Below are 12,082 nucleotides of genomic sequence, written 5' to 3' on the forward strand. Positions count from 1 at the left end.
AGCTGAGCGCTGTAGTGCAAGCCTGAAATCCCAGTGGTTTGGGAGGCTGAGATAGGAGGATGGCAAGTTCAGAGAGAGCCTTAGTAACAGCAAGGTACTAAGCAACTCAGTGAGTCCCTATCTCTAAATAAAATACAAAATAGGGCTGAAGATGGGCTCAGTGGCCAAGTGCCCCCAAGTTCAATTCCTGGTGTGTGTGTGTGTGTGTGTGTGTGTGTGTGTGTGTGTGTGTGTGTAAAGAATACTAGTAACAATAAATGTGGGTGAAGATGTGGGGAAATGGATACAGTCATACATTGTTGGGGGGACTGTAAATTGGTGTGACCACTCTAGAAAATAGTATGGAGATTGCTCAGAAAACTTGGAATGGAGCCACCATTTGACTCAACTATCCCACTCCTCCGTATATATCCAAGGGAGTTAAAATCAGCATACTATAGTGACACAGATGCATCAATGTTTACAGCAGCCCAATTCACAATAGCTAAACTATGGAGCCAACCTAGACGCCCTTCAACAGATGAATGGATAAAGAAAATGTGGTATATAAACACATCAGTATTATAGCAAGTAAGAATTATTTTATGTCTACTATGTTAAGTAAAATAAATCAATCCCAAAAAACCAAAGATTGAATATTTTCACTGATATGTGGAAGCTGACTCACAATAAGGGAAGGAGGGGGAAACACAGAAATTCTGTAGATTAGATAAAGGGGAATGAAGGGAAGGAAGTGGGGACAGGAAAGAGTGGAGTGAACCTAACATAATTTTCCTATATTCATATATGAATATACCACAGTGAATCCCACCATCATGTACATCCACAAGAATGGGGTCCTAATTAGTTAAAGATACATTCCAGGCTTGTATAATTATATCAAAATGGATTCTACTGATATGTATAACTAAAAAGAACCAATTTTTTAAAAAGAACCTGATGACAACTACAAATATTTTCTTGAGAAAAATGTACAAAATACTATGAACACAAAATCTGACACTCAAATTTCAGAAGCAGACTTCTGGATCCCAGATTAGACACCTTCATAGTAGATAAATTGCATGGCTACAAAAAGATATTAAGTGATCTGTTCATATTGAAATATATGACTTCGCTGGAGCTCCTTCACAAACTGAAGTTTTCTCTTCATTACAACAAAGGTCCATCACTTCAAAACCTTGAGTTTTTGATAATGTGGAAAAGAATTAATTCTAAGAAGAAATTCTATTATAAAACAAGAAAACAGAGCAAATACACAAATTTCACAAATTAACTTATTTATATTGCTCACTTAGGTAACTCCATTTATCCTTGAAATGAGAAAGAATCTAGTAAACTAACTTATGCCCAGACAGAATAAATAAGGAAAAAATTAAGAATAAACATAATATAAGAATAAATAAGATAAAAAAATATTTGGTAGAAAGCTAAAAATAAGGCAGCAGCTGACAGCAATCAGGAAGTAGGTGGGGAGTGAAGCCAAGAAGTGCAGCATGAGAATTTGTCCCAGTATTCTGCAGGTTTTTTACAAAAGGGAGAAATAGTCAAAGAGTCTAAAAATATTAAGAATTCTACTAAAGCAACACTACAGAACATTACAGGTTCATCTTTCCTGGTTGCCTTCATATTGGGTTACACCTGCCACAAAGCCTACTACTAATTTTCTTAATAAGCAGCCCTGTCAGGGAGGTAAAACAAGCCACTCAGCAAAAAAACTATTCCAAACAGCTGTTGTAACCTAAAAAAATGGGTCAGGAAGCAAGGAAAAGCAGTTCTCACAAAAGCATGCTTAAAGAGCCTAAATGGCACAGAGGCAGGGTGCACCTCCACTTTAGGTGCAGCTATCACTATAGTTGCTGCTCACACAGACCACTGGAAATTTCCAAAGTCAACTACTGAAGCAGGTCTGCACTCATTCTCTCATTGTTACGGGAATCATTGTGTTGGGCTACACTACCCTTTTGTTGGGACAAGATCCCATCCATAAAACTAATTGTATGTCTGGCATCAAAAATGTGAACCAGACTTCATCAGATAGACCTATAGTTGCTATGCTTCAAAAATGGGAGCAAAAACCTATCTGATAACCTTTGGTGAATAGCTGGAGACCCTGAATACACAGCAGCTGCTGAGGACTGAATTCATTGCTCAGGAAAGGAACAGCTGATAGGTCTCTGAAGAATATAAGCTAAATGAAACATTAGGTTGAATGTGAAATGAAACACTTTTGTATTGTTTTGGACAAAACTTGCCAAATAATAAACCTGCCTGAAATACATCAATTTTATTATACAAAAAAGAAAGTTAAAAGAAAAGGTTATTAAAAGAAAGGTTATTAATAGTTTAAAGAGAAGAATTTTCCCCTCCATGTGTTATCTATTTTCTTTTTTGTCTTATAGAGAAGGAAGTATAATTTGGCAGGAAAGTTACCAGTAGTCATGATACATTCTAAGACCCTGGTAGATGTCTGAAACTGCAGAAAGCACAGAACCCTATACATCCTATTTGTTTTCTATACATAAGTAACCTATGATGAAGTTTGTTTTGTAAGTTAGGCCAGTAAGAGGTAAACAATAATAACTAACAATAAAATTTGAAAATTAAAATATATGATAATAAAAGTTATTTAAAAATTATAAATTTTTTTATTTCTGGAATTTTCCATTTAATATTTTCAGATATCAGTTGAAGATGAGTAAATGAAACAAACCATGGAAACAAAACCCACAGCTGAGGGAGGTTACTACAGTATTAAACTTTCAGGTTACTACAGTATTAAACTATTAGACAATTTACACTTTAGACTATGTTTTCCAAAGCAGAAAATTTTTTATTTGTACATTCCTTTAAATTCATACACAAACACAAATACACACACACACACACACACACACACACAAAACCTGGATTCTTGAAGTCCTTTAAATCTCCATTTCACTGAATAAATTCACAAACTCCAAAATCCTAAAAGAAGACTTACAGTGGAAATGGCATTCACCATGCCATTGGTGATCTGGTCTTGGCGCATGTGTTTCACAACGTCAAACTGGGCTGCTCTTTGTTTAGGAATCACCTGGTCTGCAATCTTCTTCATTTCAGAATTAAATTTTTTGAACAAATCTTCAAAAAGAAGAGATAAAAGCTAAAAGAAAAGGAAAGAAAAGTATATGATGATTTTTCAAAAAGCAAAACATTGTTGAAGACTGAACCCAGGACCGCCCACATGCCAGCCAGCACCTCTACCATGGAGCTCTACACACCACCCTTCAGGGTTGTTTCAATAAACTCTGAAGCTTTGTTTTTAAAATAAAAAAGACAAAAAAAATCTTAAAAATATGTATTTTAAAATTCAGTTTGATAGATACATACATGATTTTCTATATGCCTGACACTACAGTGGAGAGCAAAGATGGTGAGATCATCCTGCACTCAGAGACACCTTTAAACTAGTCACTTCCAGCTGTTTAGACTTCACTGACTAGAGACCTGATTTTTAATTTTATAAATAAAAACATTCAAACCAAAAAAAAAAGAGTGTGTGTGTGTGTGTGGGGGGGTTACCAATAGAAAGTTAATGAAACTAAAGATGTAGAGCCACTTGAACTTTCCTGTAACACTGGTAAAAATACAAACCAGTTAGAAAACAACCTGCCATTATTTACCCATCATTTATATCCAGTAGCTTCTCTCCTAGGTGTAGCCCCTACAGCAGTAGTTCTCAAGCTTTAGAAGGGTCGTAACCATGCCGAGGACTATTAAAACACAAAGTGCTAGCCCCACCCTTACAGTTTGTGACTCAGTAAGTCTAGGGTAGAGACTAATAATCTGCATTTCTAACAAGTACCCAGGAGAAGTCAGAGCAGCTGGAAGGAAGGGGCACTTTAAGAATCAGTATTCTTAGTGACAAACCTACATAAATAAGGTGCCAGAAACATACACTGGAGAAAAGATAGCATCTTCCACAAATGCTGCTGGGAAAATTGGAAATCCATATGTTGCAGAATGAAATGAAAACCCTATCTCTCACCCAACACAAAACTCAACTGAACATGGATCAAGGACCTAGGCATCAGACCAGAGACCCTGCACCTACTATAAGAAAAAGTAGGCCCAACACTCGAACATGTTAGCTTAGGACCTAATTACTCATCAAGGCTCCTAAAGCACACGAGCTAAAATCAGTAATCAATAGATGGGATGGTATCAAACTAAAAAGCTTCTTCACTACAAAGGAAACAATCAAGAATGTGAACAGAGAGGCTGGGGCTCAGTGGCAGAGCACTTGCCTAGCATGTGTGAGGCACTGGTTTGATCCTTAGCACCACATTAAAAAATAAACCAATAAAATAAAGGCATGCTGTCCATCTACAATTACAGAAAAAACAAATGAGAAAAAGAGAGCCTACTGAATGGGAGAAAATCTTTGCCACCTGCAAAGATAGAGCATGCATCTTCAGGATATATAAAGAACTCAAAAAACTTAACACCAAAAAACCAAATAATAAATGGGCTAAGGAATGGAACAGACACTTTACAGAAGAAGAAATATAATCAATCAACAAATATATAAAAAAATGTTCATCTTCTCTAGCAATTAGAGAAATGCAAATCAAAACTACTCAGTCAGAATGGCAATTATCAAGAATATAAGCAATAATAAGTGTTGGCAAGGATTGGGGGAAAAGGTACATTGCTAGTAGGACTAAAAATTGGTGCAACCACTATGGAAAGCAGTATGGAAATACCTCAAGAAACTTGTAATGAATCCATCATTTCACCCAGCTAACCCACTCCTTGGTTTATACCCAAAGGACTTAAAATCAGCATACTTTGGTGACATAGCCACATCAATGTTCATAGCAGCTCAATACATAATAGCTAAACTATGGAAACAATGTAGATGCCCTTCTACAGATGAATGGATAAAGAAAATGTGGTACATATTCTTTATATAATAATGTACATAATGATGGAATATTACTTAGCATTAAAGAGAAATGAAAATTATGGCATTTGCAGGTAAATAGATGGAACTAGAGAATATCACACTAAGTGAAATAAGTCAATTCCAAAAAACAAAACCTGAATGTTTTATCTGATAAGCAGATGCTGATTCATAGTGGAGTGGGGGAATAGGGAAGAATGAAGGAACTCTGGGTTTGTATAGAGGGGAGTTAGGGGAGGGGTGGGGTTGTAGAGATGGGAAGGATGGTAGAAAGAGACACACCCTAATATATATATATATATGATTACACTACTGGAGTGACTCTGAACCATATACAGCCAGAGGAATGAGAAGTTGTGCTCTACTTGTGTACTATATATCAAAATGCATTCTACTGTAAAATTAACTAATTAAAAAAAAGAATACAAGTAACAATAAATGTTGATGAGTATGGGGAAAAGGGTACCCTCATACACTGATGGTGGGACTGTGTATCAGTGTAATCACTCTGGAAAACAGTATGGAGATTCCATAGAAAACCTAGAATGGAACCACCACTTGACCCAGTTATTCCACTCCTTGGAATATATCCAAGGGAGTTAAAATGAGCATTCTACAGTGACAGACACATCAATGTTTATAGCAGCTCAATTCACAATAGACCATAAACTATGAAGTCAAACTAGGTGCCCTTCAACAGATGAATGTATAAAGAAAATGTGGAATATATACACAATTGAGTATTTACTCAGCCAGAAAGAAGAATGAAATTATGGCATTTTAATTTATCCATATTAAATAGACAGAACTAGAGACCATCATACTAAGTGAAATAAGCCAGTCTCAAAAAAGGCCAAATGTTCTCTCTGATATGCAATGCCCATCCCCGAAGAATAGAAGTTCACTGGATTAGTCAAAGTGGAGGGAAGGACAGGGAGGGGGATGGGAATAGGAAAGACAGTAGAATGAATATAACTTTCTCACATTCATATATAAATTCATGACCAGTGAAACTCCACATCATGTACAATTACAAGAATGAAATCCTAATAAATTATACTCCTTGTCAAATATACCCAAAGAACTTAAAATCAGCACACTATGTCAAAATACACTCCAATGTCATATATATCTATCTAAAAAGAACAAATTTTTAAAAACTCACAAATACCTTTCACAGGTTAAAAATAATAAATAAATAAATATCGGTGTTCTACAGAAATTTGTGTCTAATTGCATAAGGACATATACAATTTATTTGTAGCTGCACTATTTGTAACTGCTAAGAACTGGAAACCATAAAAATAATACTTAGACAAATTCTGTGGCAAATTCACATATTGGAACATTAATAAGCAATGAAAATGAACAAAAAATAACTAACCATGAAATCATGGCTGGATCTTAAAAACATGACACTGAGTGAAAGAAATCAGATATAAAAAGAATGTATATGGTATGATTTCTTATGTATAACATTAAAAAAACAGCACAACTAAACTATACTGGGAAAGGGTAAGGAAACCTTTCAGCCTTGCAAAGCCGTGGAAGGCAAGGGGAACCTGCACTCAGAAGAAGGCAGAGGCAAGAGCTATCTATCTGACCTTTGGGGTGGAAGAGGAAACCTCCCTTGTTCTCTCCAGGCTTTGCACCTAGTAATAAAAGTCTACCACAGAGCAGGTCAGCACAAGCTCCTGGCACCAATTCCAGAAGAGGTACTATACGAGAGGGAAGCAGTGGAGAGCAAAATACCATCTTTCACTGGGTTAAGGGATCCTGCACTGATACATAGCAGGGGCTGGGTCCCACTGGGAAGGGGCAGGAAATGGAAAGCTGTCCATTACAAATTTGGGAGACAGGAGAGAGTACCCATTCTCACCACTCCTGTTCAACACTGCAACAGGGCAGGAAAAGAAGGTCCAATATAAATATTGGGAAAAAAAGCAACAAAACTGTTTCTACTTCAGATAACACAAAAATCAATGTTTATCAAACCTGCAAGCTAAGCTACAAGGCCAATAAATGAAAAGCAACTAGGTTTAAAACATTACTGACAGAAATTAGAGAAAATCTCAGAAGGAGATACATAGGACATTCATGGATTAGGAGGCTAATATTATTTGGATGTCAATTCTCTCTAAATTTATATATAGATTCAAATGCAATCTTAATCAAAAGCTTGCAGGGTTTTTATTAAGTACTTGTAAAAATGGATAAGCTAATTTTTAAATTTAAGAAACAGGTTAAAATTCCTAACTTTATAATGATACTCAGAAAAAGAAGGAAAAAAATCCTTGACTACTTATCTCTGGAGGAAATTGGAGACATAAACCATTATTCTGCAAAATGTTTTTTATTTTTGTTTTTTTTTTAAAGAGAGAGGGAGAGAGGGAGAGAGAGAGAGGAGAGAGATTTTTTGTAATATTTATTTTTCAGTTATTGGCGGACACAACATCTTTGTTTGTATGTGGTGCTGAGGATCGAACCCGGGCCGCACACACGCCAGGCGAGCGCGCTACCACTTGAGCCACATCCCCAGCCCCTGCAAACTGTTTTTTAAAAAACACTGTCTTTCCCACATAGATTATGTGCCAGGGTAACCAAAGATGTGATAATAAAACTATTCCTTATTTTAAAATTCCAGTTAATAAATGCTTTAAAGTGAAAATATTAGAATATCCCCATTTTGTATGACCTAATGAAATAATAAATTGAGGAAATGATCACCATAAGTACAAAATAAAACCATCAGGAAAAAAGTTAATGGGGAACATTACAATGGAAGAATCGAGACCCAAAACCTAACTCCAAAGATCAATTCCAATGGCACAAAAAAAGTACATACAACCATACAACCACATAATACTACCATCCACAAAGTGTTTGGAGAAGGGGTGCCAAACCACAGTAGCATTTAATCTCTAGATTTAATTGCTGGTTTATAAGAAATTCAGAAAAGAGAGGAGAAAAAACAATATGTCTATATGTTAAAAGACATCATGAGATTTATGTTGTGTCCAGGTGTTAAGAGTAATTTTTATTTTTATCTTATCATTGATTTTAATTTCGTTCCATTACGATCTGATATAACACAGGATATTATCTCTATTCTTTTGTATTTGCTAAGAATTATTTTGTGTCCTAAAATATGACCTATTTTTGAAAAATGTTCCATATGCAACTGAGAAAAAAATATATTCAGACACTGATGGATGAAATATTCTATTTTTGTTTTAAATCTAAATTATTAACTGTATTTTTTAGTTCTACAGCTTCTTTACTCAGTTTTTGTTTGAAAGATGTATCCAGTGATGAGAGGATACATCAAGGAAAGAAGACTTCAGACCAATATCCTTGATGAACATAGATACAAAAATTCTCAATAAAATACCAGCAAATTGCTTACAAACACACTTTAAAAAGATAGTGCACCATGACCAAGTAGGGTTCATCACTGGGATGAAAGTTTGGTTCAACACAAGGGAATCAACAAATACAATTCACCATACCAATAGACTTAAAAGCAAGAATCACATGATTATCTCAACAGATACAGAAAAACTATTTAACAAAATACAGCGTCCATTCATGTTTAAAACACTAGAAAAAAATAGGCATAAAATGATCAACATTTTAAAAGCTATATATGATAAATCCAAGGCCAAATCATTCTAAATGGAAAAAGACTGAAAGCATTCCCTCTAAAAACATGAATAAGACAGGGATACCACTCATGAAATTCTTCTGGAAAAACAAGAGGCCAACCACTTCTACTTAACATAGTTCTTGAATCTCTAGCCAGAGCAATTAAGGTATACAAATGGGGAGGGGCGGGAGCTAAAACTAGCTGTTTGCTGATAACATGATCCTATATTTAGAAGACCCAAAGAACTCCACCAGAAAACTTCTAGAACTCACAAATGAATTCAGCAAAGTAGCAGGATATAAAATTAACACTTATAAATCAATTGCATTCCTATACACCAATGCCCAACTAGCTGAAAGAGAAATTACAAAGACCATACCATTCACAATAGCCTAAAAAAAAAAAAACCACCCCTGGGAATCAATCTAACAAAAGTAGTGGAAGACCTCTACAATGTAAATTACAGAAAGAAACTGAAGAAGACTTTAGAAGATAGAAAGACCTCCCATGTTCTTGGATAGCTAGAATTAACATTGTCAAAATAGCCATAATAACAAATCCAATACAGATTCAATGCAATTCCCAACAAAATTTTAATGACATTTTTCATGGAAATAGAAAAAGCACTCATGAAATTCTTATGGAAAACCAAAAGGCCAAGAATAACCAAAGCAATCCTTAATGAGAAAAGCAAAGCAGGAGATATCAAAATATCAGATCTTAAATGATACTAAAAAGCTATAGTAATAAAAACTGCATGATATTGACACCAAAACAGGCAAGACCACCAATGGAACAGAAGACAGAGAGACAAATCCATAAAAATACAGTTAACGCATACAACACAAGGTGCCAATAACATACAGTGGAGTAATGATAGCCTCTTCAACAAATGCTGCTGGGAAAACTGGAAGTCCATATATAGTAGAATGAAATTTAATTTCTACCTCCCACCCTACACAAAACTCATATCAAAGTGAATCAAGGACCTAGGTATTAATTAGACCAGAAACCCTACACATACTAGACAAAAAGGTAAGCCCAACACTCCAACATACAGGCACAGGAACTTACTTCTTTAATAAGACTCCTAAAGTGCAAGAAGTAAAATCAATAATCAATAAATGGGATGGCATCAAACTAAAGTTTCTTCACAGCAAAGAAATCAATCAAGAACATGAAAAGAGAGCCTACAGAATGGGAGAGAATCTTTGCCACCTGCCCCTCAAACAGCATTAATTTCCAGGATATATAAAGAACTCAAAAAACTTAACAACAAAATAAAACTAAATAACCCAATTATTAAATGGGCAAAGGAACTCAACAGGCACTTCACAAAAGAAGAAATATGAACAGTCAACAAATATATGAAAAAATGTTCAACATCTCTAGCAAATAGAGAAATAAAAATTAAAACTACACTGAAATTTCATCTCACTCCCGTCAGAATGGCAATTATTAAGAATACAAGTAACAATAAATGTTGGTGAAGAAATGGGGAAGGGGTACACTCATATATTATTGGTGGAATGTAAATTGGTGTAACCACTCTGGAAAGCAGTATGGAGACTGCTCAGAAAACTTGGAATGGAGCCACTATTTGACCCAGCTATCCCACTCCTTGGTATACATCCAAGGGAGTTAAAATCAGCATACTACAGGGACACAGCTACATCAATGTTTATAGCAGCCCAATCCACAATAGCTAAACTATGGAGCCAACCTAGGTGCCCTTCAAAAGACGAATAGATAAAGAAAATGTTGCATATATATACAATTGAGTACTACTCAGCCACTAATAAGAATGACTATATGACATTTGCCTGCAATGGATGGATCTGCTAAGTGAAGTAAGCCAGTCCCCAAAAAATCAAAGGTTGAATGTTTTCTCTGATAAGTGGAAGCTAACTCACAATGAGGATGTGGTGAGTGAGGGGGAGAATAGAAGTACAGTAGTTTAGACAATGAAGAACGGAGGGAAGTACGGGGGGATAAGCAAAGGAAAGACAGTGGAATGAGTCTGACAAAGTTTTCCAATATAACTATATGAAAATAACACAGTGAATCCCACCAGCATGTACATCCATAAGAGTGGGATTCTAACTAGAATAAGATATTCCATGCTTTTATAATTATATCAATATGAATTCTGCTGTCATATATAACTAAAAAGGACAAATTAAAAAAAAAAAAAAGACACCATAGAGAATGATGGTTAATTATGGTTAATTTTAGGACTTAACCTGACTGCATTATGGGATTCCCACACATCTGATAAAGCAACTTCTAAGTATGTCTATGACAGTGTTTCTGGAAGACCAGCACCTGAATCAGAGAACTGAGTAAGGAGACCTGCCGTCACTCAGTGTGGGTATGCACTATCCAATCTGTTGAGGATCTGGGTAGAAGTTATTTCCCTCACTCTTTCTGGAGCAGCCCCCCATCTGCTCCTGCCCTTGGTTATCAGAGCTCCACATTCTTCTCTTTCAACTCCAGAACTTGCACTATCCCCAGGTTCTCAGGTCTCTAGCCTCAGACTGAAGCTACATTACCAGCTCCCTTACTGGCTTCTGTGGATCTCCAGCTTGCAGACAGCACATTATGAGACTTCCCTGCTTTCATAATCAAGTGAGTCATTTTCATAATAAATTTTTCTCTCTCTTTCTCTCTCTCTCCCTCCCTTCCTCCCTCCCTCCTGTTTCTGTTTCTCTGATGAACCCTAATACAAGGATGTTATCATCAAAACCCAGAAAGTAGACAATTCTTAGTACAAAGGATCTACTTTCTTCATATACACAGATACACTCTCTAGATTTTAAAAAAACAAAACAAAATAAAAACCCCTTAAGAGACATATCAACAAATTCTATAGAAACAACGTTTATGGGGAAATCTAAATACATCATGAATCTTTGATGATAGGAGGTAACTGTTCTTTAAAAATTTTAGGTGTGAGTGGGACATGATGGTACATGACAGTAAGTTCAGCTACTCTGGAGGCTGAGGCAGTAGGATTGCCAAGTTTGAGGCTAGCCTGGGCATCTTAGCAAGATGCTATCTCAAAATAAAATAAAAAGGACTGTGCATGTAGCTCAGTGGTATAGTGCTAGCCTGTATACGGTCCTCAGTTCAAACCCTACTGCCACCAAAAGAAAAAAAAATTAAGTATAAAAACAGTGTTATGGGTTTTTTTTTTTAAATTATCTTTTAGAGATACATTTCAAAGTCTTCTTAGAATGTGATTTGATATCTGAAATAATCATGTGATCTGGGAAATGGAGGCAGCATAAGAGGGAACTGAGGAGAATACAGATAAAACAAGTTTTGGGATGGATGTATGGGAGCTAATTTTACTATTCTATTTATGTACATGTTTAATTTTTTAATATTTTTAGTGAAAAAATCTATCAAAAACCCCCCAAAGGATTTAGAAATAAATCTAACAAAAGAGGTACAAGGCCTTCATGAAGAAAATTAGAAATCTTTCT

The 12,082-nt window shown here is 35.6% G+C and overlaps 1 protein-coding gene across 2 annotated transcripts in view; it reads right to left on the bottom strand.

The window, feature by feature from the left end:
- Polr3b (RNA polymerase III subunit B) overlaps positions 1–12,082 on the bottom strand; it is a 126,359-nt gene that overhangs the window by 68,886 nt on the left and 45,391 nt on the right. For both annotated transcript variants that reach the window (XM_078052896.1, XM_078052895.1), the window contains one exon: positions 2,984–3,145. In XM_078052896.1, coding sequence (XP_077909022.1) covers positions 2,984–3,145 — 162 coding nt within the window. The remainder of the gene's footprint in view (positions 1–2,983; positions 3,146–12,082) is intronic.

Source organism: Ictidomys tridecemlineatus, chromosome 6 (assembly GCF_052094955.1).
Source record: "Ictidomys tridecemlineatus isolate mIctTri1 chromosome 6, mIctTri1.hap1, whole genome shotgun sequence".
Lineage (NCBI taxonomy): Eukaryota > Metazoa > Chordata > Mammalia > Rodentia > Sciuridae > Ictidomys > Ictidomys tridecemlineatus.